The 26,628-nt window shown below is 41.4% G+C and overlaps 2 protein-coding genes across 4 annotated transcripts in view; one reads left to right on the top strand and one right to left on the bottom strand.

Moving 5' to 3' along the window:
- Window positions 1–26,628, bottom strand: part of LOC139458354 (nephrin-like) — a 285,363-nt gene that overhangs the window by 215,682 nt on the left and 43,053 nt on the right. The gene's annotated exons all lie outside the window — the stretch shown is intronic.
- LOC139458004 (uncharacterized) lies at window positions 20,828–22,840 on the top strand. The gene is made up of 8 exons (XM_071239323.1): window positions 20,828–21,246; window positions 21,404–21,454; window positions 21,551–21,588; window positions 21,706–21,756; window positions 21,881–21,943; window positions 22,148–22,241; window positions 22,360–22,441; window positions 22,655–22,840. Exons 1-8 carry the CDS (start codon window positions 20,828–20,830, stop codon window positions 22,838–22,840), a joined length of 984 nt encoding a protein of 327 aa, XP_071095424.1.

Raw genomic sequence — 26,628 nt, 5'->3', positions numbered from 1 at the left:
GAGCAGTGGCCTTGTGAAACCCTGCAGGCTGGTAGACTAAAGACAACTCAGTGTACATCTGAATGTGACAAACTTCTTTGAAGCTGACCTATGGCACAACTATCCACTCTATCCTGCAGGTGTGTGCTGGGGTCTAACTGATGATACATTTCACACCAACCTATTTACCACAAAGGAATATATGTCTAGACATTGGTAAAGTACTGAATGACAAGAAATATTGAGTACAAAGTAACACTCTCATGACATCATATTCTCTTTCAATGGCCATTCATGTGTCCAACTACTGACAGGCTGTCAGAGGAGAAAAATTTTGATGACCTTTTAAATTAATTTTCAAAATTCTTTGAAAGTGCTTCAACTCCACAGTAATATAGAATTAAATTCTTTATATCTTTATCAAACTTTATAACATTTAAATGAAAATTATCAAGAGTTGAAACAATAAAGCTTTTCCTATATGGAATAATGAGATGAAAGAAGGACATTTCTTCATGTTCTCAATGTCGTTTTTATCTCTCACCAACAATTTGAAAGAATCAATAAATCAGTCCATTAAGAATGTTCGGAATATTAAAAAAACAATAAAGCACAAACAAAAGGTATTAACCAAATTCTTGCATGAAAAATGTAGTGATAAGTGATGATCTAAGAATGCTGTTATCGACTGCAGTAGATGCAGGTTTACACCTCATAGGACATGCAGACAAGTCACTAGAAAATACCAACAGGCTTTGATTGTTCACAAGGTCGCACACTCCATGATTAATCTGCTGAAGCTGTGTCAAGTTTCTTCTGTTGCCATAACTTCAAACAAACATTAAGCTGACATAAGAAAATATTAACAACACTGGATTTTGTGATCAGAAATTTCTACTGTGGCCACTTTCTTGGCCAAACATCCAAGAATACCCTATAGGAATAACCCTAGAAGCAATTGAGGAAAACCAGACTTAATCCGCCAAGAACGCTGTCTAGAACAAAGTGTTAATGAGAACCAAAGTCTCTTTGAAGACAATATTATTAGGTTCACAGAGTTCCAAAATAACTGCTGAAATCTCAAACACATTTTGACCAACATGACACAATATTTCTCCAATTTTTTCCAAGGCCACGTTGGCTTCAATGCTAAACTTTGCATCTTGCATCAAAAGTTATTGTGATGCTTGAGGTTTAAAAAATTGGAGAGCAAACAGCCATGATGCTTACAAGTGCAGCTCCCAGTTGTAAGCGAGGTTCTGTCAAGGTGATTAGAGGCAGGATTATCATATCCTCAAACGCAGAACTCTAACACACAAATGATGGTGCACAGTCTTTGAAGGTGGCTACTGACATTAGCTACTGGTTATCTTATGGAGTAGAGGGGTGGGGAAGGAGACAGAGATGAGGGGGATGTGGTAGGGCTTTTCTTGTACCAAGGGGGAGAGTGAGATGCTTGGGTCAACAGAAAGGGAGTGGATGGAGTAACAAGATGGGGATTGGGTTGAGCATTAGGGGACGAAACAGAAGGGGATTGGGTTGAGCATTAGGGGACTAAACAGAAGGGGATTGGGTTGAGCATTAGGGGACTAAACAGAAGGGGATTGGGTTGAGCATTAGGGGACTAAACAGAAGGGGATTGGGTTGAGCATTAGGGGACGAAACAGAAGGGGATTGGGTTGAGCATTAGGGGACGAAACAGAAGGGGATTGGGTTGAGCATTAGGGGACTAAACAGAAGGGGATTGGGTTGAGCATTAGGGGACTAAACAGAAGGGGATTGGGTTGAGCATTAGGGGACGAAACAGAAGGGGATTGGGTTGAGCATTAGGGGACTAAACAGAAGGGGATTGGGTTGAGCATTAGGGGACTAAACAGAAGGGGATTGGGTTGAGCATTACGGGACGAAACAAAAGGTTGAGCATTAGGGGACGAAAAAAAAGGGGATTGGGTTGAGTATTAGGGGACGAAACAGAAGGGGAATGGATGGGTACAGTGGATGGAGTAGTTGTTTGGGGTACCTGGAAGAGATCTAGAGTGAGGGTTGAGGGTGCAGGTGAGGTTGAGTTTAGTGGTATGGGACAGAGGTGAGAGTGATAGTGTGGGGACTGAACAGAATGTAGAGAAAAGAAAAGTTGAGGGTTTAGGCAGGGTACAGGGTTAAGGACAAGAACATATTTGGAGCCAACACACCCTCTATTACTCAAATAAAAGCATTTTCAGAAAGATGAAGCATTACAAACAAACAATATTTTGGGAAAATTAAATTTTTAAATTAAATGCTTAAATCACTTTTGCTGATTTAACAATGATTGTACATGTGAATACTGGGGTTTGGGCTTTACTGCATGCCTCAACAGTGTTTGAAATTAGGAGTGTCCTGGGGTTCGTGAGGCTCACTGCAAAAGTATTTTAATCTAAGGACCCCCTAAATCTTTTATTTCTTACCTTAGGGTTAGACAATTGATTCCTTGACATCCATGCTTAGTTGTGAACTTTTATATGTACATGAAAGGAGTTTACACATCGTACAAGATTCATGTATCTTTAATTATTAAAGATACCAGCTAATATATTTGATGCAGTTCCGGAATCAAAACCTACTGAGTATGTACCTAGTGTCTGCATCCCAACCTACATTCAGGTCGGACTCGATTTCCATAAACAAGCACAAACTATCTGCCTTATTCTGTTTCAATTTAAGGTGTAGCACTCTGGCCCTTAATCCATTGCATGGTCAGACGGATTTATCACCACGGCATCAAAGACACTGACCATCATCCATGTGATTACCTAGATGTTTATCTACAAGCATGTCCCAGGGGAGATGACAGGAAATTAACCTGCTCAAAGAAACAAGGGGAGGTAAAGGAATGCAACACGCAATGTATCCCAAGGAGTAATCTTTCTCAATATCCTGTTACATTCTGTAATGAACAACCAGCTTTTCTGGAGCTACCAGTTACGAAATACATCAAATTCTATGACATATTGACATGCCTGCTTGAAATATTCACCAGGGACTTTTTGCAATGTCACTATCCTAAGCAAAATAAAGAAATATATATATATATACAAATTTAAGAAATATCCTTAAATAACTAATATGATGTAGACTGTTATATGCAGTCAAATGTAAGGTTTATTCTGTTGTTCATACAACAGCTGATAACTGTAGGTGCTAGATACCCTATAAACATGTACTATTTTTTTTTAATCTAACATAAATACATTTCTGACCAATTCCATTTCTATAGATACTGTTCCAGTGTAACAATGTACACCAAGTCTACATGACAAGGGCATGATCATGACAAGGCAAGACAAGGGCATGGTCAGGCCATTTCATAAAAAAACGTTATTTTTTAAGCTACTGTAAGTGAACTTCCTTAATCATGTTAATTAACCTTAAAAACCCACTGAAAAGGAAGATTATTTTTTCTTAGCAGAGAAGTTAATGCTATTAGGCCAGAACAGATAGGCTAATATTTTGGGGCATGTCGAGGTTTTTCTTATCTTGGTGTAATGGAAGATAATAAATTATGTAAAGTCAGCATGATGAAGAATAGCCTATGTCAGTGCAGTAGCACACCCTCACAAGCCCTTGGTTGGCAATAATTTGACGTATTTTCTCTCCAATAATTTTGTGGTTGTTGAATTTCTGTCAGTGTTCATGAAGACCAAAACTTAACTGACAGGTATGCATGTGTTTTTTTACACAATATCCATAGCCACTTGGGACTAAATGCCACTTATCCAATACAGCCAAATACACATGAAATCAATTAGTGCTCATTTTTTAGAATATCAGTCAACAGAGAAGCATTGGTAGAGAAAACTCCTTCCTAACAGGTGAGCTAACAGCAGCACACTAGGTCTAACTGGTACAGTAGACGCCTTCCTGACAGGTGAGCTAACAGAGCAGCACACTAGGTCTAACTGGTACAGTGACTCCTTCCTGAAAGGTGAGCTAACAGCAGCACACTAGGTCTGACTGATACAGTAGAAGCTTTCCTGATAATTGAGCTAACAGAGCAGCACACTAGGTCTAACTGGTAGAGAAGATTCCTTCCTGACAGGTGAGCTAACAGCAGCACACTAGGTCTGACTGATACAGTAGCGCCTTCCTGACAGATGAGCTAACAGAGCAGCACACCAGGTCTGACTAGTAGAGACGACTCCTTCCTTACAGGGGAGCTAACAGCAGCACACTAGGTCTGACTGATACAGTAGACCCTTCCTGACAGTTAAGCTAACAGAACTGCACACAAGGTCTAACTGATACAGTAGACTCCATCCAGACAGGTGAGCTAACAGAACAGCACACAAGGTCTAACTGGTACAGTAGACTCCATCCAGACAGGTGAGTTAACAGAACAGCACACAAGGTCTAACTGGTACAGTAGACTCCATCCTGACAGGTGAGCTAACAGAGCAGCACACTAGGTCTAACTGATACAGTAGATGCCTTCCTGACAGGTGAGTTAACAGAGCAGCACACTAGGTCTTACTGGTACAGCGACTCCTTCCTCACAGCTGAGCTAAAAGAGCAGAACACTGGGTCTGACTGATACAGCAGACTCTTTCCTGACAGGTGAGCTAACAGAGCAGCACACTAGGTACAACTGGTACAGTTGACTCCTTCTTGACAGGTGAGCTAACAGAGCAGCCCACTAGGTCTAACTGGTACAGTAGACACCTTCCTGACAGGTGAGCTAACAGCAGCCCACTAGGTCTAACTGGTACAGTAGAGGCTTTCCTGACAGGTGAGCTAACAGCAGCACACTAGGTCTTACTGGTACAGTAGATACCTTCCTGACAAGTGAGCTAACAGCAGGGTTAGAAACTAACAGTTTTAGTCCACTAGTCCTTATAATGATAACATATAGCAAAACCTTTAAAATGGGCCAATTTCTACTAGTCCTAAGGATACCTTTACTATTGGGCAGTTTGGTAAGGACTATAGGACTAGTGCCAATTTCTAACGCTGTAACAGAGCAGCACACTAGGTCTAACTGGTACGGTAGACACCTTCCTGACAGGTGAGCTAACAGAGGTCTCAAGAAGTACTAGCAACTTATCTAAACATGTGTGAAGTGAAGGTCATCAAACCTCCACTTGGATGACCAGACATATAGTCTTGTAATTTCAATAAGGTACTGCCAGTGTCAGGGCCAGAAACACTTCTTAATAATCACTGGATCCGCAGCCCACATACAACCCTGAATTCTGTAATGTTGTACACATACATCCAGGTAGTCTGCCACACGCACACAAACATCTGGTGTGTGGGTAGAAATCGCCAGAAAGACCGACAGATGGATTCATTGAAATGGATGGATATTCATGGATGAATGGCTATTTATGGATGAAAATTGAGGGACAGGCAGACTAATGGATCAAGTCAGACATTGACAGACAGGCAAACAGATGCCAGAAAAGGATGGACAGACAGATGGATTATAGAAATTAATGACAAGAGGACTGATGAGATGGCAGGAAAGGAATAGATGGGCAGACAAATCAGTGGGCAGTCAGAGAAACTTATAGGTGGGAAGAAAAGTAAGCAGATGAATTGGCACAAAGATTAATTAACAACAGAACCAGATGAATTCAATGGGCTAATGACAAATGACTGAGAATGTGCCCCAATATGTGTGGTTAGTAAAACAGATGATGAGTAAGTTCACTGGTGGGTCTGGTGAATAACAGATGATAAGTAAGTTCACTGGTGGGTCTGTTGAATAACATAACAAAGGAAGTTCACTGGTGGGTCTGGTGAATAACATAACAGAGGAAGTTCACTGGTGGGTCTGGTGAATAACATAACAAAGGAAGTTCACTGGTGGGTCTGGTGAATAACATAACAGAGGAAGTTCACTGGTGGGTCTGGTGAATAACATAACAGAGGAAGTTCACTGGTGGGTCTGGTGAATAACAGATGATGAGTAAGTTCACTGGTGGGTCTGGTGAAAAACAGATGATGAGTGAGTTCACTGGTGGGTCTGGTAAATAACAGATGATGAGTAAGTTCACTGGTGGGTCTGGTGAATAACAGATGATGAGTAAGTTCACTGGTGGGTCTGGTGAATAACAGATGATGAGTAAGTTCACTGATGGGTCTGGTGAATAACAGATGATGAGTAAGTTCACTGGTGGGTCTGGTGAATAACAGATGATGAGTAAGTTCACTGGTGGGTCTGGTGAATAACAGGTGATGAGTTAGTTCACTGGTGGGTCTGGTGAATAACAGATGATGAGTAAGTTCACTGGTGGGTCTGGTGAATAACAGATGATGAGTAAGTTCACTGGTGGGTCTGGTGAATAACAGATGATGAGTAAGTTCACTGGTGGGTCTGGTGAATAACAGATGATGAGTAAGTTCACTGGTGGGTCTGGTGAATAACAGATGATGAGTAAGTTCACTGGTGGGTCTGGTGAATAACAGATGATGAGTGAGTTCACTGGTGGGTCTGGTGAATAACATAACAGAGGAAGTTCACTGGTGGGTCTGGTAAATAACAGATGATGAGTGAGTTCACTGGTGGGTCTAGTGAATAACAGATAAGGTAGTAAGTTCAGTGGTGGGTCTAGTGAAGAAACATCTATTTCCATTTGTTGCATAGACTTAACTAATAGCTCCAAACTTTCATGTGACAATCACACACACACATATATATATATATATATATATATATATATATATATATATATATATATATATTGTTTTAATGCACAAACTGCTTCATCATTTTCATATCATCTGCAATCCAACCCACATTTTTGTTCATATATCATAAAATTATTTTCTTCCACTGAATGCAAAGCATGAAATCTGTCCATCTTATCACCTCTTCTACTGGCTGAAATTGGCATGTAAGCGTGACTCCAGATATTTGACTGATTAATGACAAGCAGTTGTCAATCAACACAGCATGGTCTGCAGCAAACATTTCACCTGGCTACCAGTGATGTCAGTAACTAGGTGTGCAACTAGCCTGCCACTGGTCAATAATGAACGTTTACTGGTCACTGTCAACATGGTTGGTCAAGTTGACTTTAGACACAAACTAAAGTCTGAGGATTACCATTACATGTAAGCTGGAGCATGAATTCTGTGTGGAAGTGTGGTGTTAATTACTTCCCTGAAGCATTCTATTACTGATTTCCATTTTCAGGGCATCAGTTCACAAACTTGCTGTGCCCCTTTGCCCGGTTGACACACCTAGTTAAGTATAATTGAGTAATGAGGGGTGAAATACTCCACCTGTGAACAAAAGTGTCTCTCTCACAAAATAATAACCAATACCAATTATGCCCAATACATTATTAACATCTCCTAAGGCATGAAACCTGGTCTTAAATCACCAGAATACCACTAATTTCTATTCTTCCTTATCCATTTTTTTTTAATTTATTATTAAAAAGAGACATGTACAGTCGAATCCCATTGCCTCAAACTCCTGGGGACGAGAGAAACAGTTCTACTGATCCGGAGCCCGACTCATCCGACTCAACAGTAGAGGACGTAACGTGTACGCGAGACGGCTCTCCCGTCTCGCGTACAAGTGACCCCCCAAGAGGGGTCACTCGTATGCGTGACGGCCTGTCAGTGGACCATGGATTTCCGCATGTTGCACAAAAATGTCTCTACAAGCGTTATTTGTGAAAATAATAAAACAAAATTAGGTACAGTTATTGATCATTCTACTAGTTATCGAATGACATGAAAAAAATGTCATAAGAAAAATAATAAACGGTCAAATTGGGAGAAAAATGTGGAAAAATCGAGCAAAATGTTCTGTTTTTGACAGCGATTTTCTCCTATGTACATATTTTTCAGAAACTAACACATAGTATTTTCTAAAAGCTTATTCATCGTAGAGTTACAAAATATATAAATTATCTCACGCACACCAACGCACACCCATTTTCCATCGCGTTGAAACACGTTTACTTTCTTCGAAACTGCGCGAACCGTCTCGCGTACAAGTGACTGGCCGACAAGCCGATAAAGGGAGGTAACCGATGCCTGACTAAAATGTTCAATCGGAACATGCGTCTTGTTATCTGGTTACGCTAAATGTGTCTGAAACAGAATGAAGCGTATATATATGCACGATATATATGCACAAGGAGGAAATGTATTTTGATCACGTATTAGGAAAACAGTTTTGCAGTGGGTAATATATTTTAGGTGGAAGTAAAATTGTTGGAAAACAAAGTATTTCTGTGAAAAAAATGACTAATGCTTGGTATCGAACAACATAAAATATTGAAAAGTAAATTAAAGGAGTCAAATTTGGGGATTTTGGACAGCGATTTTCTCCTATGTGCATATTTTTCAGAAACATAATTTCAGTATTTTCTTAAAGCGTATTCGTCGTAGTGTAACAACATATCTATACTTTTTCGGGCACACCAACGCACACCTATGTGCCAGCGCGTTGAAACATATCTACTTTCCTCAAACTGCTCGACGCTGCTAAACAAGTCGTCCCACAGCCCCGTTACGCGTACGAGAGACGGCTCTCCGAACAAGCAGTGAAACACGGCCTGAGAGAGAGTCACTTGTAGGCGTGACTGCCTGTCGATGGATTACAGATGTCTGCATGTGACACGCAAAAAAAACGTCTCTACACGCTTCCTATGTGATTATATAAACAAATATACCTAGTTGACTGTTAGATGCTTGTTATCGAACGATATAAAAAGTAGAAAAATAAATTAAAGGAGTCAAATTTGGAGAGAAATGTACGAAATTGGAGCCAAATTTGGGGATTTTGGACAGCGATTTTCTACTATGTGCATATTTTTCAGAAACATAATTTCAGTATTTTCTTAAAGCGTATTCGTCGTAGTTTAACAACATATCTATACTTTTTCGGGCACACCAACGCACACCTATGTGCCAGCGCGTTGAAACATATCTACTTTCCTCAAACTGCTCGACGCTGCTAAACAAGTCGTCCCACAGCCCCGTTACGCGTACGAGAGACGGCTCTCCGAACAAGCAGTGAAACACGGCCTGAGAGAGAGTCACTTGTAGGCGTGACTGCCTGTCGATGGATTACAGATGTCTGCATGTGACACGCAAAAAAACGTCTCTACACGCTTCCTATGTGATTATATAAACAAATATACCTAGTTGACTGTTAGATGCTTGTTATCGAACGATATAAAAAGTAGAAAAATAAATTAAAGGAGTCAAATTTGGAGAGAAATGTACGAAATTGGAGCCAAATTTGGGGATTTTGGACAGCGATTTTCTACTATGTGCATATTTTTCAGAAACATAATTTCAGTATTTTCTTAAAGCGTATTCGTCGTAGTTTAACAACATATCTATACTTTTTCGGGCACACCAACGCACACCTATGTGCCAGCGCGTTGAAACATATCTACTTTCCTCAAACTGCTCGACTCTGCTAAACAAGTCGTCCCACAGCCCCGTTACGCGTACGAGAGACGGCTCTCCGAACAAGCAGTGAAACACGGCCTGAGAGAGAGTCACTTGTAGGCGTGACTGCCTGTCGATGGATTACAGATGTCTGCATGTGACACGCAAAAAAACGTCTCTACACGCTTCCTATGTGATTATATAAACAAATATACGTGGTTGACTGTTAGATGCTTGTTATCGAACGATATAAAAAGTAGAAAAATAAATTAAAGGAGTCAAATTTGGAGAGAAATGTACGAAATTGGAGCCAAATTTGGGGATTTTGGACAGCGATTTTCTCCTATGTGCATATTTTTCAGAAACATAATTTCAGTATTTTCTTAAAGCGTATTCGTCGTAGTTTAACAACATATCTATACTTTTTCGGGCACACCAACGCACACCTATGTGCCAGCGCGTTGAAACATATCTACTTTCCTCAAACTGCTCGACTCTGCTAAACAAGTCGTCCCACAGCCCCGTTACGCGTACGAGAGACGGCTCTCCGAACAAGCAGTGAAACACGGCCTGAGAGAGAGTCACTTGTAGGCGTGACTGCCTGTCGATGGATTACAGATGTCTGCATGTGACACGCAAAAAAACGTCTCTACACGCTTCCTATGTGATTATATAAACAAATATACGTGGTTGACTGTTAGATGCTTGTTATCGAACGATATAAAAAGTAGAAAAATAAATTAAAGGAGTCAAATTTGGAGAGAAATGTACGAAATTGGAGCCAAATTTGGGGATTTTGGACAGCGATTTTCTACTATGTGCATATTTTTCAGAAACATAATTTCAGTATTTTCTTAAAGCGTATTCGTCGTAGTTTAACAACATATCTATACTTTTTCGGGCACACCAACGCACACCTATGTGCCAGCGCGTTGAAACATATCTACTTTCCTCAAACTGCTCGACTCTGCTAAACAAGTCGTCCCACAGCCCCGTTACGCGTACAAGAGACGGCTCTCCGAACAAGCAGTGAAACACGGCCTGAGAGAGAGTCACTTGTAGGCGTGACTGCCTGTCGATGGATTACAGATGTCTGCATGTGACACGCAAAAAAACGTCTCTACACGCTTCCTATGTGATTATATAAACAAATATACGTGGTTGACTGTTAGATGCTTGTTATCGAACGATATAAAAAGTAGAAAAATAAATTAAAGGAGTCAAATTTGGAGAGAAATGTACGAAATTGGAGCCAAATTTGGGGATTTTGGACAGCGATTTTCTACTATGTGCATATTTTTCAGAAACATAATTTCAGTATTTTCTTAAAGCGTATTCGTCGTAGTTTAACAACATATCTATACTTTTTCGGGCACACCAACGCACACCTATGTGCCAGCGCGTTGAAACATATCTACTTTCCTCAAACTGCTCGACGCTGCTAAACAAGTCGTCCCACAGCCCCGTTACGCGTACGAGAGACGGCTCTCCGAACAAGCAGTGAAACACGGCCTGAGAGAGAGTCACTTGTAGGCGTGACTGCCTGTCGATGGATTACAGATGTCTGCATGTGACACGCAAAAAAACGTCTCTACACGCTTCCTATGTGATTATATAAACAAATATACGTGGTTGACTGTTAGATGCTTGTTATCGAACGATATAAAAAGTAGAAAAATAAATTAAAGGAGTCAAATTTGGAGAGAAATGTACGAAATTGGAGCCAAATTTGGGGATTTTGGACAGCGATTTTCTACTATGTGCATATTTTTCAGAAACATAATTTCAGTATTTTCTTAAAGCGTATTCGTCGTAGTTTAACAACATATCTATACTTTTTCGGGCACACCAACGCACACCTATGTGCCAGCGCGTTGAAACATATCTACTTTCCTCAAACTGCTCGACTCTGCTAAACAAGTCGTCCCACAGCCCCGTTACGCGTACAAGAGACGGCTCTCCGAACAAGCAGTGAAACACGGCCTGAGAGAGAGTCACTTGTAGGCGTGACTGCCTGTCGATGGATTACAGATGTCTGCATGTGACACGCAAAAAAACGTCTCTACACGCTTCCTATGTGATTATATAAACAAATATACGTGGTTGACTGTTAGATGCTTGTTATCGAACGATATAAAAAGTAGAAAAATAAATTAAAGGAGTCAAATTTGGAGAGAAATGTACGAAATTGGAGCCAAATTTGGGGATTTTGGACAGCGATTTTCTACTATGTGCATATTTTTCAGAAACATAATTTCAGTATTTTCTTAAAGCGTATTCGTCGTAGTTTAACAACATATCTATACTTTTTCGGGCACACCAACGCACACCTATGTGCCAGCGCGTTGAAACATATCTACTTTCCTCAAACTGCTCGACTCTGCTAAACAAGTCGTCCCACAGCCCCGTTACGCGTACGAGAGACGGCTCTCCGAACAAGCAGTGAAACACGGCCTGAGAGAGAGTCACTTGTAGGCGTGACTGCCTGTCGATGGATTACAGATGTCTGCATGTGACACGCAAAAAAACGTCTCTACACGCTTCCTATGTGATTATATAAACAAATATACGTGGTTGACTGTTAGATGCTTGTTATCGAACGATATAAAAAGTAGAAAAATAAATTAAAGGAGTCAAATTTGGAGAGAAATGTACGAAATTGGAGCCAAATTTGGGGATTTTGGACAGCGATTTTCTACTATGTGCATATTTTTCAGAAACATAATTTCAGTATTTTCTTAAAGCGTATTCGTCGTAGTGTAACAACATATCTATACTTTTTCGGGCACACCAACGCACACCTATGTGCCAGCGCGTTGAAATATATCTACTTTCCTTAAAATCGTCCTCTGTGATTATAAATTGCCTGTGGTCATACTTGTTGTCGAACAATGTAAAATCAAATCGAATGATTTGCGTCACTTGCATGATGTGTAAACATGGTAAAGCCATATTATGTACACCATATTATCATACTGTTGCAGCTTAATATGCATATCTATATAATTGTGCCAAACCATATTTGAAGCGGACCGAAAGGCTTGCATTAGGCCCCTCGGTTCAAATTGTAAACATATTAACTTGGTCTCGTCGCCATATGGCTGAAATAATACCGTGGACGTTAAAATTTATTTCGATGAAGGTGCGTTAGTCACCTAACGAGATAAAGTTCGGTCACGTGATCCCTTGCACAGCCGCAGTGGGGATGCGAATAAGGCGAGCTTTGCCGAGTGAGCTCGGGGGTTATCGGCAATTGTTTGTCAATCTTGCCTCCCGAACGATCGACGTATTAATGACTGTCAGATCAATATCCAGGACAGAATATACATTAATCTGAGAGATGTCTTGGAACATGTATGACACGATAAACTTTCTATATACACAAAATATACCCGAGCACAGGTGGACAGGAAATTATATAATCTGGTCTAGACGGCATATCACGCACGCAAAATACACTACTATATAGAATATACTTCTGCATCGCACCTGTTTTGCCTAATTGCCGAGACTGCCTGTATATCCAGTGCTATTTGAAGTGGCCATAAATCCTACAGGTCCTTCCCCGTACCTATACCCCATAGACGCGGTAAAATGCATGCAGGGTGAAAGAGATATGGGTACTATAAATATAAATATATAAACAGAAACAATGCTTGTATAAATTTCGTTTGCTTCCCTTGGATATGGTTGACGCCGTCTACATGTTTGCGTAATAAATGAAAACCTACATATACTGAAGGAAAATGCTACAGAATATATTCTATTACAATGGACAGCACATATGTATGATTGTAGTTGCTTAGCGAAAACAGTTCACGTCGCTGATAGGCTGCCGATTGGTGCGAGTAGTGATTCAACTTTGATTGCAATTGACACTTATTGAGGTTAAGTAATCTGTAAGCACTGGGAAAACGTACTTTCATAGGTAATACCATAGTAAAGTAATTAGAACAAGTGTTACCAAAACGTATTTATTTCTAATAACGTAGCCCAAAGGTGCTACATGAACAATAAATACAATGACAATAAAAATCATGCCAATATACACGCGTGTCTGTCGGGCACATACAACTCAACAGTACACGTCATCTTCTGAAACATTGACAGTTTTTAGTTTTTGTACCAGCGCGTGCCTATTGGAGACTTGAAGGAGATAACACGCGGTTAACTTGGGACCGCCACCACGACCGGGGCCATGGTGTACTAAACTGCCAGTGAAAAAAGGAGTAATGCTCTTTAGTGACCCATCAATCATCGCGGACGTGATGATGCCAGCCAGGTCTTTGGGAACCCTACCCACACAGTGTCCATCTGGAAGAAGCACCTTGATGGCCGCGGTGTCGAATTGGTTATCCGGTTCTCGTTGAATCCTCAACGGCAAGGCTATTTGTGGTTTGATCCGAAAAGCATGATATCTGCAGAATAAAAAAAGATATGTCGATGTTGTCCGATTGATGAATACACCATTTCAGTTAATTCAAGTACATCGAATGTTGTGTGTACCCATTTGTAGACTATTTATGGAAATTGATTATATCTTATGGTTTTTGAACGGTCACATGTTCAAGTGTGGGATTAATATTGAATAAGCGCGCCTCAACTGCTGGGCGCTATCGATTAGGTTAGTCGACATGTTTCGTCATGTCATATTCCCAAATCACGTCTAATCAATGACATCAGTTATTAGTAATATTTTATTAATAGTATAACACGACATTCTTCTATTGTTGGCGGTTACACGCATGCGCTTCTAATGTATAAAGTTTGGCAGCGGAATAAAAATTGATCAGTTCTGCTACAGTTCCTTACTTACCCATTTATTGTGGAAAATACCACCACAGGATACACCGACGCGTGTGTAGTGGCTGGAAAAACTTCGGATCCCCATCCAGTAGGCCCACGGAAAGAATGCACATATCGAACTAAGAACGAAAACCTTTCCGTCAGAAGATCCATAGCTTTACTCAATGTGAGAATGAACAAACGCGTATGCTCGGGACCCTCACGTTTCAGTATAGGGCGCAATTGGGTTTATTTATACATAAAAAACAACCCAGTTTATATAGTTTGGCAGATCTACCAACCAGCTAAAGCTTTAATACGATAAATGCGACCCAATGAGAGCAGTTTATGTAGATTGTAAAGAACATGACGACTCTACTTCTCAGAGGAAGTAATCATTGACACCTGTGTAATGTGAGTATATCCGATGGAGTTGACAAATCTACGTACTTACTTACTTAGTTAACAATTGTTGCACTAGTTTACATGGGGTAACCGCATGCAACGAACCACCACATCATGCATGTATATGTGTTCATAGAGTATTAATTGCTAAACGGTAACACCATATAATCAATATTGAACAGCACGGACCTAATTGTGATGAAGGTGATTAACACCCGCTGAGTTGTGGGCGTAATCTGAACAGGATTATTTGCTGCTCACCCCTCCGCTTGTCTTAAAACAACAAATGCCATGACATGTTGTGACAAAGACCCTCTACTCATCCCTATGTCTGTGGAGTTTGTTTAGGGGGCGCCGCTTTAAAACAAAGGCTAATTAAACTAATTAAATAAACTAATGATTGGTCACTGACCATTGGACAGCGGCTAAAGAACAAAAGAATCAAACTCCTTAAAGGCAAGATCCTTCTTGGCATCATCACTCTTTCCGATCGCAAGCTCATTGACAGAACGGAAATATCTTCACAGCAGTACTTACAGCTCGGTTAAATACCACCTTACAGTTACAGCAGTCTACATTGAATTCCAGCGATCCTCTTCCGATAACGGTAAGTACTGTTTTCTCATTGTTGTATGATGCATAGTCTTGTCATGGGATTAACCTCATACATTAGCAGGGCTCGACTTGGCTATATCACGGACCTATATATATATTATACAAGTCCTATTCTGCTGCATGCACATTTACCCCTTTACTTACGTAACTGCACAAAGTCCGACGTCAAGTGACGTATAACGTCATGTGCAGTGCAAAGTTATTTTGAAAACATTAGCATCTCAATATGGGGAAACCCATTACTCAATACGTATGCCCGTTGGCGTTTAGACGGAGCCCAGTAGCGAAATATAGTATATCCTCAATTTTCATTTCATATCGCATGTATCGAGCCCTGATTTAGCATGTCAATAATTTGACCCCAGAGTTAAGGCTTGTCTTGCTGTGTCAATGTCAATGTCAATTCTTAATGTATATTCTTACCCAGGACACTATTATTATTATTATATTAGCGTGTCAGTATTTATTAATTAATAAAATGTACGGGCTTGTCTTGCATACTAGGGAAAACGTCAGTAGTATTTTGTACATGGGCTTGCAAGCTGTTGCATGCTGTTAGTCCCGGCTCGAATACTGGGGAAATAGTCGGGTTAGACATAAGCACGGAAATGTCAGTGTAGTATTTGGTGCAAGGGCTTGCCGTGAGCTGTTAGTCCCGGTTCGAATACTGGGGATCTATAATCGGGTTAGATATACACACGAACACGTCAGTGTAGTATTTGGTCATGGGCTTGCCTCGAGCTGTTAGTCCCGGCTCGAATACTGGGGCAATAGTCGGGTTCGATACACACACACGATTACGTCAGTGTAGTATTTGGTGCAAGGGCTTGCCTCGAGCTGTTAGTCCCGGCTCGAATACTGGGGTAATAGTCGGGTTAGATATACACATACACACGAATACGTCAGTGTAGTATTTGGTGCAAGGGCTTGCCTCGAGCTGTTAGTCCCGGCTCGAATACTGGGGAAATAGTCGGGTTAGATATACACATACACACGAATACGTCAGTGTAGTATTTGGTGCATGGGCTTGCCTCGAGCTGTTAGTCCCGGCTCGAATACCGGGGTAATAGTCGGGTTAGATATACACACGATTACGTCAGTGTAGTATTTGGTGCATGGGCTTGCCTCGAGCTGTTAGTCCCGGCTCGAATACCGGGGTAATAGTCGGGTTAGATATACACACGATTACGTCAGTGTAGTATTTGGTGCATGGGCTTGCCTCGAGCTGTTAAGTCCCGACTCGAATACTGGGGTAATAGTCGGGTTAGATATACACACGATTACGTCAGTGTAGTATTTGGTGCATGGGCTTGCCTCGAGCTGTTAGTCCCGGCTCGAATACTGGGGTAATAGTCGGGTTAGATATACACACGAATACGTCAGTGTAATATTTGGTGCATGGGCTTGCCTCGAGCTGTTAGTCCCGGCTCGAATACTGGGGTAATAGTCGGGTTAGATATACACACGATTACGTCAGTGTAGTATTTGGTGCATGGGCTTGCCTCGAGCTGTTAGTCCCGGCTCGAATACTGGGGTAATAGTCGGGTTAGATATACACACGAATACGTCAGTGTAGTATTTGGTGCATGGGCTTGCCTCGAGCTGTTAGTCCCGGCTCGAATACTGGGGTAATAGTCGGGTTAGATATACACGAATACGTCAGTGTAGTATTTGGTGCATGGGCTTGCCTCGAGCTGTTAGTCCCGGCTCGAATACTGGGGATCTAGTCGGGTTAGATATACACGAATACGTCAGTGTAGTATTTGGTGCATGGGCTTGCCTCGAGCTGTTAGTCCCGGCTCGAATACTGGGGTAATAGTCGGATAGATTTAGACACACACCGAATACGTCAGTAGTATTTGGTGCATGGGTTTGCCTTGAGCTGTTAGTCCCGACTCGAATACTGGGGAAATAGTCGGGTTAGACATACACACGAATACGTCAGTGTAGTTTTTGGTGCATGGGCTTGTCCCGAGCTCGAATACTTCCGCTCGAATATTAGTCCAGTTACATACACACGCAAATGTTGTGTGCAGTATATTGTGCATGTTAGCCCAGACTCGGAAGTCTTACGTAGGCTGGTTTTAAACTCGAATATGATATCGTGCCTGGACACGTGTCTGCTATTAGGTTTGGATACGCAAGACAATGTCTTCTTTATATCTGATTTATTGATATGTCAGTACTGAATTGTCTTTTTGGCTGATATCTGATGTTTTTTATTTTATTTTTCAGACGACCCACATTCGACTCACATTAAACCTACATTCAACTCATTGGTGAGTATGGATTTTCACGTTCACAGTTTAGCTGCACTCTGCCGTGTATGTGGCAAAAATGCTTTACCGTACGGGTCCGACAAATATTTATTTGCCGATCAATTCCAAGAACTGTTCGGAATTACATTGGCCGATGACCATCCCGGTATCCATCCCAACTTAGTGTGTAAGGCGCATAAACTTCTCTTCAACAGAGCAACACAAGCAGCAAAACCATATCGGACTTCGACAAAACTTGCCAATTTTCAACCCCATGACATGCACGAAGATTGTCCGGTATGTACGGGGAACAATGCGCCACATGGTCGTCCACCGAAGGCTTTACCCACACCTGACATCACATCCATACTTCGTGATATATTGTCTCTTGACATACAGACGCGCCATCAGTTCTGGGAAAGTCTAGTTCCCGCGATTTCAGCAAATGATAGGAAGAAAATTGCTAAGTGTTTGGGTATGTTCATAAAAAAAGACATTGAGAGCGATGCCATGTCGTTTGCTAACCAGTACAAAGACAGGACCTTTTTGGCCAATGTAAACACCAGGAAATGGATAGGGGACAGAAACCCAATATTGGTATCTTTTTTGGAAACCGCAATCGACGCCAACAAAACAAACTTATTTTTGACAGCAAGGGCAGTAGAACAAATTTATAAACTTTACGTGCCCAGTTTGATCTCCCCCTTCTCCTTCTTACAAAATTTGACTATTTATACAGTGACGGGCAGTCGCCTTGCGGTAGATGTCATAGGGCATGGAGGTCCAGCTGGTTGCTACCAGATGGTGCAACAGTGGCTCAAAGAGCATGGACCGGGTATCCAGCTGGTGCCCGATGGTGCCGTCGTGAATGTGTTCGACAATGAGCAAGTCATCGGGAAAAAAAATAGGATAGCTCCTAATCAGGCCACTCCACTATCCATAATCACAAACAAGGGCTATGTCCTACTGGATGCCACCTCCACTATTCAGAATGACCCAACTTTGAAGCCCCAGACAGTCAACCCGTCCCACCACAGTTTGGAACCAGATGCTCGCAAACGCATTTGCGATTCCATCAATGACATTGCCTCCTCATCCAATCCGCTAAACAGGGAATACGAGTTGTTGCACTGGGAACAACTTCATTTGTTTATAGATAAGGCAATCAAGGTAGTTAAAGAGGAACATGGGAGTAATGGGGATTTTATAGACGTAGCGTTAGAGAAGATTTTACCAGAGAAACAGGTCGTTTGTGAGGGATGCGGGGTTCGAAATTCTTCGAGGAAACAGATATGTGTAGGGTGTGGTGATAGGGAGGGATTACGAAGGGGCAAAGAAACTTCCAAAAACGCTAAGGTCCCATCAAACCATTTCGAGCGGGGACCCGTCGCAACGGAAATAACTCTCAACTTTACAAATTCCGATTCCTGCACGGTTATTACTGAGGATGAGAGATACGGCCACGTTCCATCCGGGCACACAACCACGCACAACATCGTGCTCACTGACCCAGTATACATGAACCCCAATAGCACGGAGACAGTCAGGGAAGTGTTGAGGCAAATAGGTAGGGAAAACAATGTAGTTCAATACGGCGGGGGTAAGAGGCATTGGACTGTGGTATGTTGTGATGGTTTGCCCTTCTCTATTATAAAGAAATTGAAGGATGAAGCTTGTGTGTGCCAGGTCTGTCACAACAGTTTCATAAACAAAAAGTCTTTCGAAACGCACAAAACATCCTGTGTAGACGCATTCTCAAAACTAGAATTTGACTGGGTGTATCTTAAAATCGGTTCTGGACATTATGAGATGAATCTCATCAAATCTTTCTTTGAGTTAAATTGGACACCATTTTTGGAGTATTTCTGTGAGATTATGGGGTTTGAAACTGAGGTAGCCAAAAAAACAGCCAAAAACGCAAACGACCATCACAAAAGTTGGGCCATGTTACTTGCATTCCATCTGGGCACTCTCCGTGAGCTCGTCACCCCCTATGTTACTTCAGAATCCGCACCCCATTCGGCCGCAGGTTTCTTAGAATATGCAAAGTTAAAATACACTTCCCCAAATGCGAGCTACCTTTTGGACCAAGTGTTTAGGTATTCGCAAGGGATTATCAACTTTCGAATGGCAGTTCGCAGGAATAACCACCCCCTTCTTCACAGCGCCAAATTTATGACAAAAGAGTTGTTCCATGGTAGGAATCATCCAAAATATAGGGACATCGAGGTGTTCGATGTACTACAATACACGAACATGCCCCCGGAAGTCAAAGATTTGTTCGATAGGTTTAGCTCCATTACAACCAGCGGCCATCCATCTTTGGGGGAGTGCTTTGACTTCGTTTTAGAAGAAAAAAATAGACGAGTCAAAGACCTTATTCCGAAGGGCATGCCGACTGACGACATTTGGCTGACGGCATGTCGCAATGAGGCGCTATTAACCGAGATTCGGGACAAGACGCTGGCGGAGATGGGCATGTCCCAAACTGGCACTCGGCTCAGACCGCTCAACGTAGAGGACGCCATTGCTTCTTGGCGGCTCCGACTCCGACAAAGCCAGTATATTGAGGGCACTGAGGTGCATACAAGCATGACCGGCTGTGCCCTCGATCCCTACTTGGTCGATTTCATCGAACAAGCAAACCTGAGGAGGCAGTATTACATTAAGGTTAAGATATTGGGGGAATACGAAGATATACTGCCCCAGCTCAGACAGCCAGTGTTTATTACTGGCGATGAAAGAATTCTGCACTCCGGGCCAGAATCATTGACAATACGGGATTTACAGCGAGAAATCAATCAATTGATGCCTCGTCTGACCCAGTCACACCGTGCGGCCTTCGATCAGAGACTAAAGGCTAGGGGGCAGAAGAAGGAGATATATCTCGCTATTCACAGTGAGATTCATGCCTTACTGTAACATATAATGCTTTGTTCTTTTTTCCAGCTGCATGTAAGATATTTATTTGGTAAATAAAGCTTCGTTTTCATATTCAAGATGTCTGTCTATTTGTTTATATCCATAACATGTACATATGTATATATTAGTACATTAACGTTTTTAATCACCCTGGTCACGCCCGGATTGATGATCCCATATCCCCTGATTGCGCTCAAGCATTCGCATTAATAGCTCAAAAATTTGGTTTCTTTTAATCTCGGACCGGGATCCCCATTGAATGTGGGAAATCCTGTATGAAAGGGGTCGGGTGCATGTGCTCAGGGACCCTGATCCGTCGATATTCGTACATTTCAAATTGATAAAGCTCAATTATATAATGATTATACAATTATCTTATGATAGAATGTAACACACATCCTATTGGAATGCTGTATTTCACATCCCTTCACAACCTCCTTATTCCTTTGTATTACTCTTAGATAATGGACAGTGATCACTCTCGTGCGAAGCCGGGTGTAAAAGTTGTCACCGAAGACGCCAGGCGTATGGAGAAAAATGCGCAGAACGCCCTCAAACAGAGGAAGTGGAGGACGATGAAGGCCATGGTCCGTGCCGCGGAAAAACTTCAGAAAGAGGTCCCCGAAATGGAGTTCATCGTTGTTCTCTCTTATCCAGGTAGTATGAAGTTTGCCGGCTCGGGAGCAATGCTCGATTGCTTCAGGAATGGAGAGCCCTTGACAGTTGGTAAGCCAGCCGGAATCAATTACACCACCGATACCCAAAGTGAAGTTGTAGATGCTCTATCAACACCACCCTTCGTGGAAGTGGCCACCCCAGAGTGTCTTGGGACAGGGACGACAGAGGGACAGCTACAGGAGATGTATAACTGCGTAAGACGACAGTAAGTATAAAGAGTCCAGTTACAACAGTCCGGTTTTCGATCAGAGCCTTCAGCATCATACATATGTACTGTATATTCTCTCGAAATTACGACTCGTGCTTTGCAATTCTATCGGCCAGTCAGCCAACTAAAGGTACTTGAACATTTTTACTTTCAGATTAATACCCGATGTTCCGCAAGGCCCCCAACTGGACGTCGATAATAACCCGTAAGTTTTGATAACCATTACCGTACATCGACATGACTTTAAACTGTTCTAGCCAACCTTTCTTAGGCTATAATCATATCATGTTGTCTGTTACAGTGAACCAGCAGCGAGGGAGCCGAAAAGAGTCCGAAAAGGTTCGTACTACTACCATTATTAGTTACTATTTTTTTGGGTCCAGATATGGACTACGGCATCTATATAGCCAAACCACGTTTTCTATTTTTTATTTTTTCTATATATTTTTTTTATAGCTCACGATATCGTCACCCCAGCCAGGAACATCAGCGGCATTGAACCACTACGTGAGTAACCTTACATCCTCCTCACAATAACAATAACTTCAAAAATTATTTTAGAACATACGTTTAGCAGGTTATTCATACATAACAACACAACTTATTCTACAATGCCAATAATGCATTGCAGCCACCAGGACTACCAGGAGAAGAGCCGCTGCTCGGGACATAACAGCGGAAGTCCAAGCATCACGTGAGTACTTTCACACCACCACATTTCCCATGGTCCCTTTATTGTAAAACCTATTCATTTTCCTGTTAATACGAACGAAAATGTGCCTCTTTTCATAAGATAGTTACTAATGTCGACCCCTACGTGGATATCAACTACATTCAATTCATACTAGAACATACATATTGGCAGGCTATTCATACAATACCCGTAACTGCATTGCAGCCACCAGGACTACCAGGAGAGCCTCTGCTCGGGACGTCCAAGCATCACGTGAAACCCAGGATAGTTCTGCCCGAGGGCCGACTGGATCCATTAGGTAAGTTTACAAGACATGAAAGAGATTATTTATTGCATCAGAAAAGATTTGTAACAAGATATATTTCATCTTAAATATTAATATTTATATATATACTAATGAATTATATGTGTTTCAGTGTCGACAGCATACGACCCGGGACATTCCTCTATGTCTCCGTGCCAACTCAGTCGAACAGGGCAGTGCCGTTTGTCGCGGAGGTTGGTTAACAAATTAGTTACGCGTCTATTAGTACACATTTAGCCAGATAAAAACACATAGCTTATTAAATTTTCCGAAAATATTACATCGTCTTCGAGCTACCCATTACAACTAGATACCATTGTACGGCAAGTCTGAACATCGATTTCGACTTACCACTTACCACACCAAATCTTACCTGAAAAACATGTGCTGATTTTTTTTCTTTACAGGTTACTTCAGAGGACCCACTCAGGGTGAAGTACCTCCAGCCCAACAAAGCGAAAGGATCCTGGAGGTTCCCAGAGCAGGATGACAGGGACACCATCAACAGTGGAGATATCATCAAGGTTTTGGCGGCACCAGAAACAAAGATTTCTGGTTCCCGCTTTTATGCAGAATTTAGGGACTTAATGTAGATTTTTGTATATGTGTTGTGTTGTAGATTTTTATATGTATTTTTGTTGTAGATTTGTATGTGTATATATTGTTAACCCTGTAATCTAGATATATTCATAAAAATAGAAATAAGACATACGGTATTAAATACGAAATGCTATACATTATAATGCTATATCACTGCTTCTGTTTTCTGTTCTCGTGATTCACGACAATTGCGTATTTGGTCTGCTGCCAATATACCACCACAGTCATTCCACTCGTGACAGGTGCCCATCTCATGGTCATTTTGGCGCAAACGGGCAAACCCAAACGCGTTGAATATTGGTTCACATATTTTCCCAATCGCCCCTTACAGTCTTACATTTAGTCGCAATGAATGAGTGGTAACAAATGCCAAATGGTCGCGTTCGGGTCTCTCAAAGTTTGTTTTCTTACAGCAAGTATACTGCCACAGCCTAATTACTGTTCCTGTGTAATTGAGTGTGTAATTTGAGGACAAAGTGTCAACGCCCATTGCCTTCAATTGTTTATTGCCGCTTTGAACTGCCGCGCGTTTGATAGGCAGATTGGTGGCACGTGAGCAGCTCCGCTCAGTGTACGGGGTACGCAATATCTGGTACTGGTACCTTGGGTCACGTGTGCACTTTAACGCGGGATCATCGTGAATCTGTCCTTGGCAATATACAAGCCAGCGCAGGTTAAATGATTTTATGATATGCACAAATGGCAACAATAATCACAAGTAGCATAATACCGTAGCACCTGAACAAAGTATTCACAAGTTCATTCAGTTCTTATAGATTTTACGATTTGCAGTGAACAACACTTTCTACACGTTTACACTATCATTCAACAAAAAGAAAAAGAGGGATACGGGTTTTTTTTTACTGCGCATAATATGATAAGGAACGTGTACACACACGTCTTGCTGTGTTGCTGTTACTCCGATAGGTGACGCTGAGGCTCGGCGAGAGTAGCGCTGAACCGCATTTAGGCGCATTAATAAAAATGACATACAATTCGGGCTGGTGCCACTGGAGAAATGCTTTGTCATTTTTATTAATGCGGTTCAGCGCTATCTCGTGACCGGTCATTGTATTGTTGTTTCTCTGTGTTGTAAACTGCGCCCCGGCCTATTTAAACGCCAACTGTCTCACATTGGCTAATCCCCTTGTGATCGATCATTATAAAACTGAATGGCGTTAAAATATGCACTCGTCTATATTTATATTTTTTCATGTTGCTTATTATTCGGTATTAAATACGAAATACTGTACATTATCATTGCTTTTTCAGTTCTGTTGATACACGAATGTAATTTATTTGGTCTGCTGTCAATACATCACCAGTTACAAAATATATATATGGGAGGGGGCATAGCTATGTGTCTTCTAGCTAATCACTGTTCCTGAGTAGTTCAGGGTGTAATTTGAGGACAGGGTGCAATTGCTTATTGTCGTTTGACAGACGCGCGCATTTTGATCGGCAGATCGTTGACACGTGAGTGGCCAAGCGTATTAACAACCGTACTGTTGTTGCTAGTACACACGGGTTTTCGCTATACCCGTTATTTAGTACTCTATTGTATCCAGCTCGAAGCTGAACAAATTAACTTAATCAATAGTGTTATTCACTGAAGAATCAATGTTGTTCACTGAAAATCATAAAATCAGTCGATGGGATAGCAGTATTGATTCTACGCGTTTACACTATTAACACTATTCCATTCAATACTCAGATGTAAATTGTGTCTAAATCGTGCATATATTTCGGATTTATTTCCAGAAACACGGTCAAATTACCGCTAACGAACAGGTAGATGTGAGCTGTTTGCCTATAATTTCCGAACAAATAATTTTAATATCTGCATATAAAACAATGCCAAGCAAAACAGAAAATAAAGGATACTGCGCATAATATGATAATGCCATCGACAACAAAAACACTGGTACAATACGTCACCGGGAAAGTTTCCACTGTTCCCTATCGTAGCAGAGACAGACATCGTAACGGTACAACCGAAATCAACTGAATCTTATTCAAGAAAGCGCATATGCTCACAGTTTTACAAAAATTAAAGCTATTGGTACAATCAACTTTGTAGCCCGCAGCCTCGGGTTTCGCGGTACTTGTCATATACCCTAAACGGAGCAAATTGCACTCAGAACACGAATAATCATAAATGTTAGTGAGTGCAAGTATGTTGATGTCAGACTTCAGTGATTTGTCCAAAGACAACACAAGAAAAATTCTGAATGTGTTATCATTAATAAGTATTCAAAACATATTTCCTGAAAAGTAACTGAAAAGTTAGAACCAAATATTTATAAACTTATAAAATATCAGAAATGATATTTTAAGATTTTTTGTGATAAAAATTGGATGAAAATAAATTGTAAAAAAATGGAAACATGTTCAAAATATATATAAAGCACTCCATATCACTTTCAAGTATGTATTTATGATTTGGCTACTAGTGAAAAAGTACTGCTAAGTATTACATTTTGGCCCTTATTATCTCCTATTATATCCTGGCCACAGCGCGGGAAAATGTGCGGCATACGTAACTTCCGTTAGTCGCCATGAATATGTAGATGATCTAGTTCAGGTCGGGAGAGAGGAAGTTTATTTGGGAAACTGCCGATCATATCGCTGTCCATTGACAGATGGGCAATAATAATAACATAAAAATATACCAGTAAGTAAGTATCAATGCGATAATGACCCCTAACTTGCAGCAGACGGAACATTCCGAGGAAATTGAAATTGTTTACGGAGCGAGCACTTTTCATTTTTCATTAACAAACACCCGCTAAAAGGCGTGTCCGCGTGACCGGAAATCACAAATGCCGCGATACGATGAATGCCGCGACACCACGAGGTCCGAGTATACACGTAATATTTCAGAAATAACATGAACAAAATGGCGATATCTGGTCGCTAGCTTCGACGAGTACACTTTCAAGTGTATCCAGTCCAGAATGACATGTTGACATGTTTTAACTGTTCGAAAATAGGGTATGTGAAAATAGGAAGGCGGATGCCTCGATGAACGCGTGACCCGCCAGTCACGACCTTGGGTGGATTGTGGTCCCTCTCGGCAGTGGGTGATTTTACATAGCGCTTTAATTACTTTCGCGGAGGTCGCGGGTGACAGCACAGCCACGGTGATTGAATTAATTAGTATCAAGCGCTTCACTGAGTACTGCGGACCGCACCGTCTCGCGTACAAGAGACGGCAGAGCCGTCACGCGTACACGTTACGTCTGCGACTGCTCAAGCTTTTTCTGTCTGACCTAGCCAGGACCGGACCTGACTGTGAGTTCAACAAACCAGGGGAATTGACACATCCAAATTTGAGACAACAGGATTTGACTGTATATACCCAACTAGCCCGAGACTGATTCCTGAGGCTGGATGTAGCTGGACAGCATAGGGCCACCTTCTCCTAATTACTGGACCTTATTGACTAACACAGGGCCATCTGCTTTATTTTTAGGTAATGTTAAATTTTAGAAAACTTTGACAGAAATTACCCACATATTTAAATGATAACTTTTCATGCAATGTTACTTGGGGTGATGTTTCTTTTAGGGTTCAGTGTATTTGTGTACAGAAATCACCAGCAGCCTAGTTGCTTGTGCTTTCCATCCATCATGTGTGGTAACACTAGAACTGTGTCTGGATGAAGATCTACACATCCCTAATACTCCTGTATCTGTTGTCTTCTTGGTGATATCAGGATTCATGTCAGATATACTTATAATGATGGGATAATGCAGATCCTGTTGCTCTTTAAGTATGA

This window comes from Haliotis cracherodii, unplaced genomic scaffold (assembly GCF_022045235.1).
Source record: "Haliotis cracherodii isolate W230 unplaced genomic scaffold, xgHalCrac1.p SCAF_12, whole genome shotgun sequence".
Taxonomy (NCBI): domain Eukaryota; kingdom Metazoa; phylum Mollusca; class Gastropoda; order Lepetellida; family Haliotidae; genus Haliotis; species Haliotis cracherodii.
This window is presented reverse-complemented; position numbering and strand designations above follow the sequence as displayed.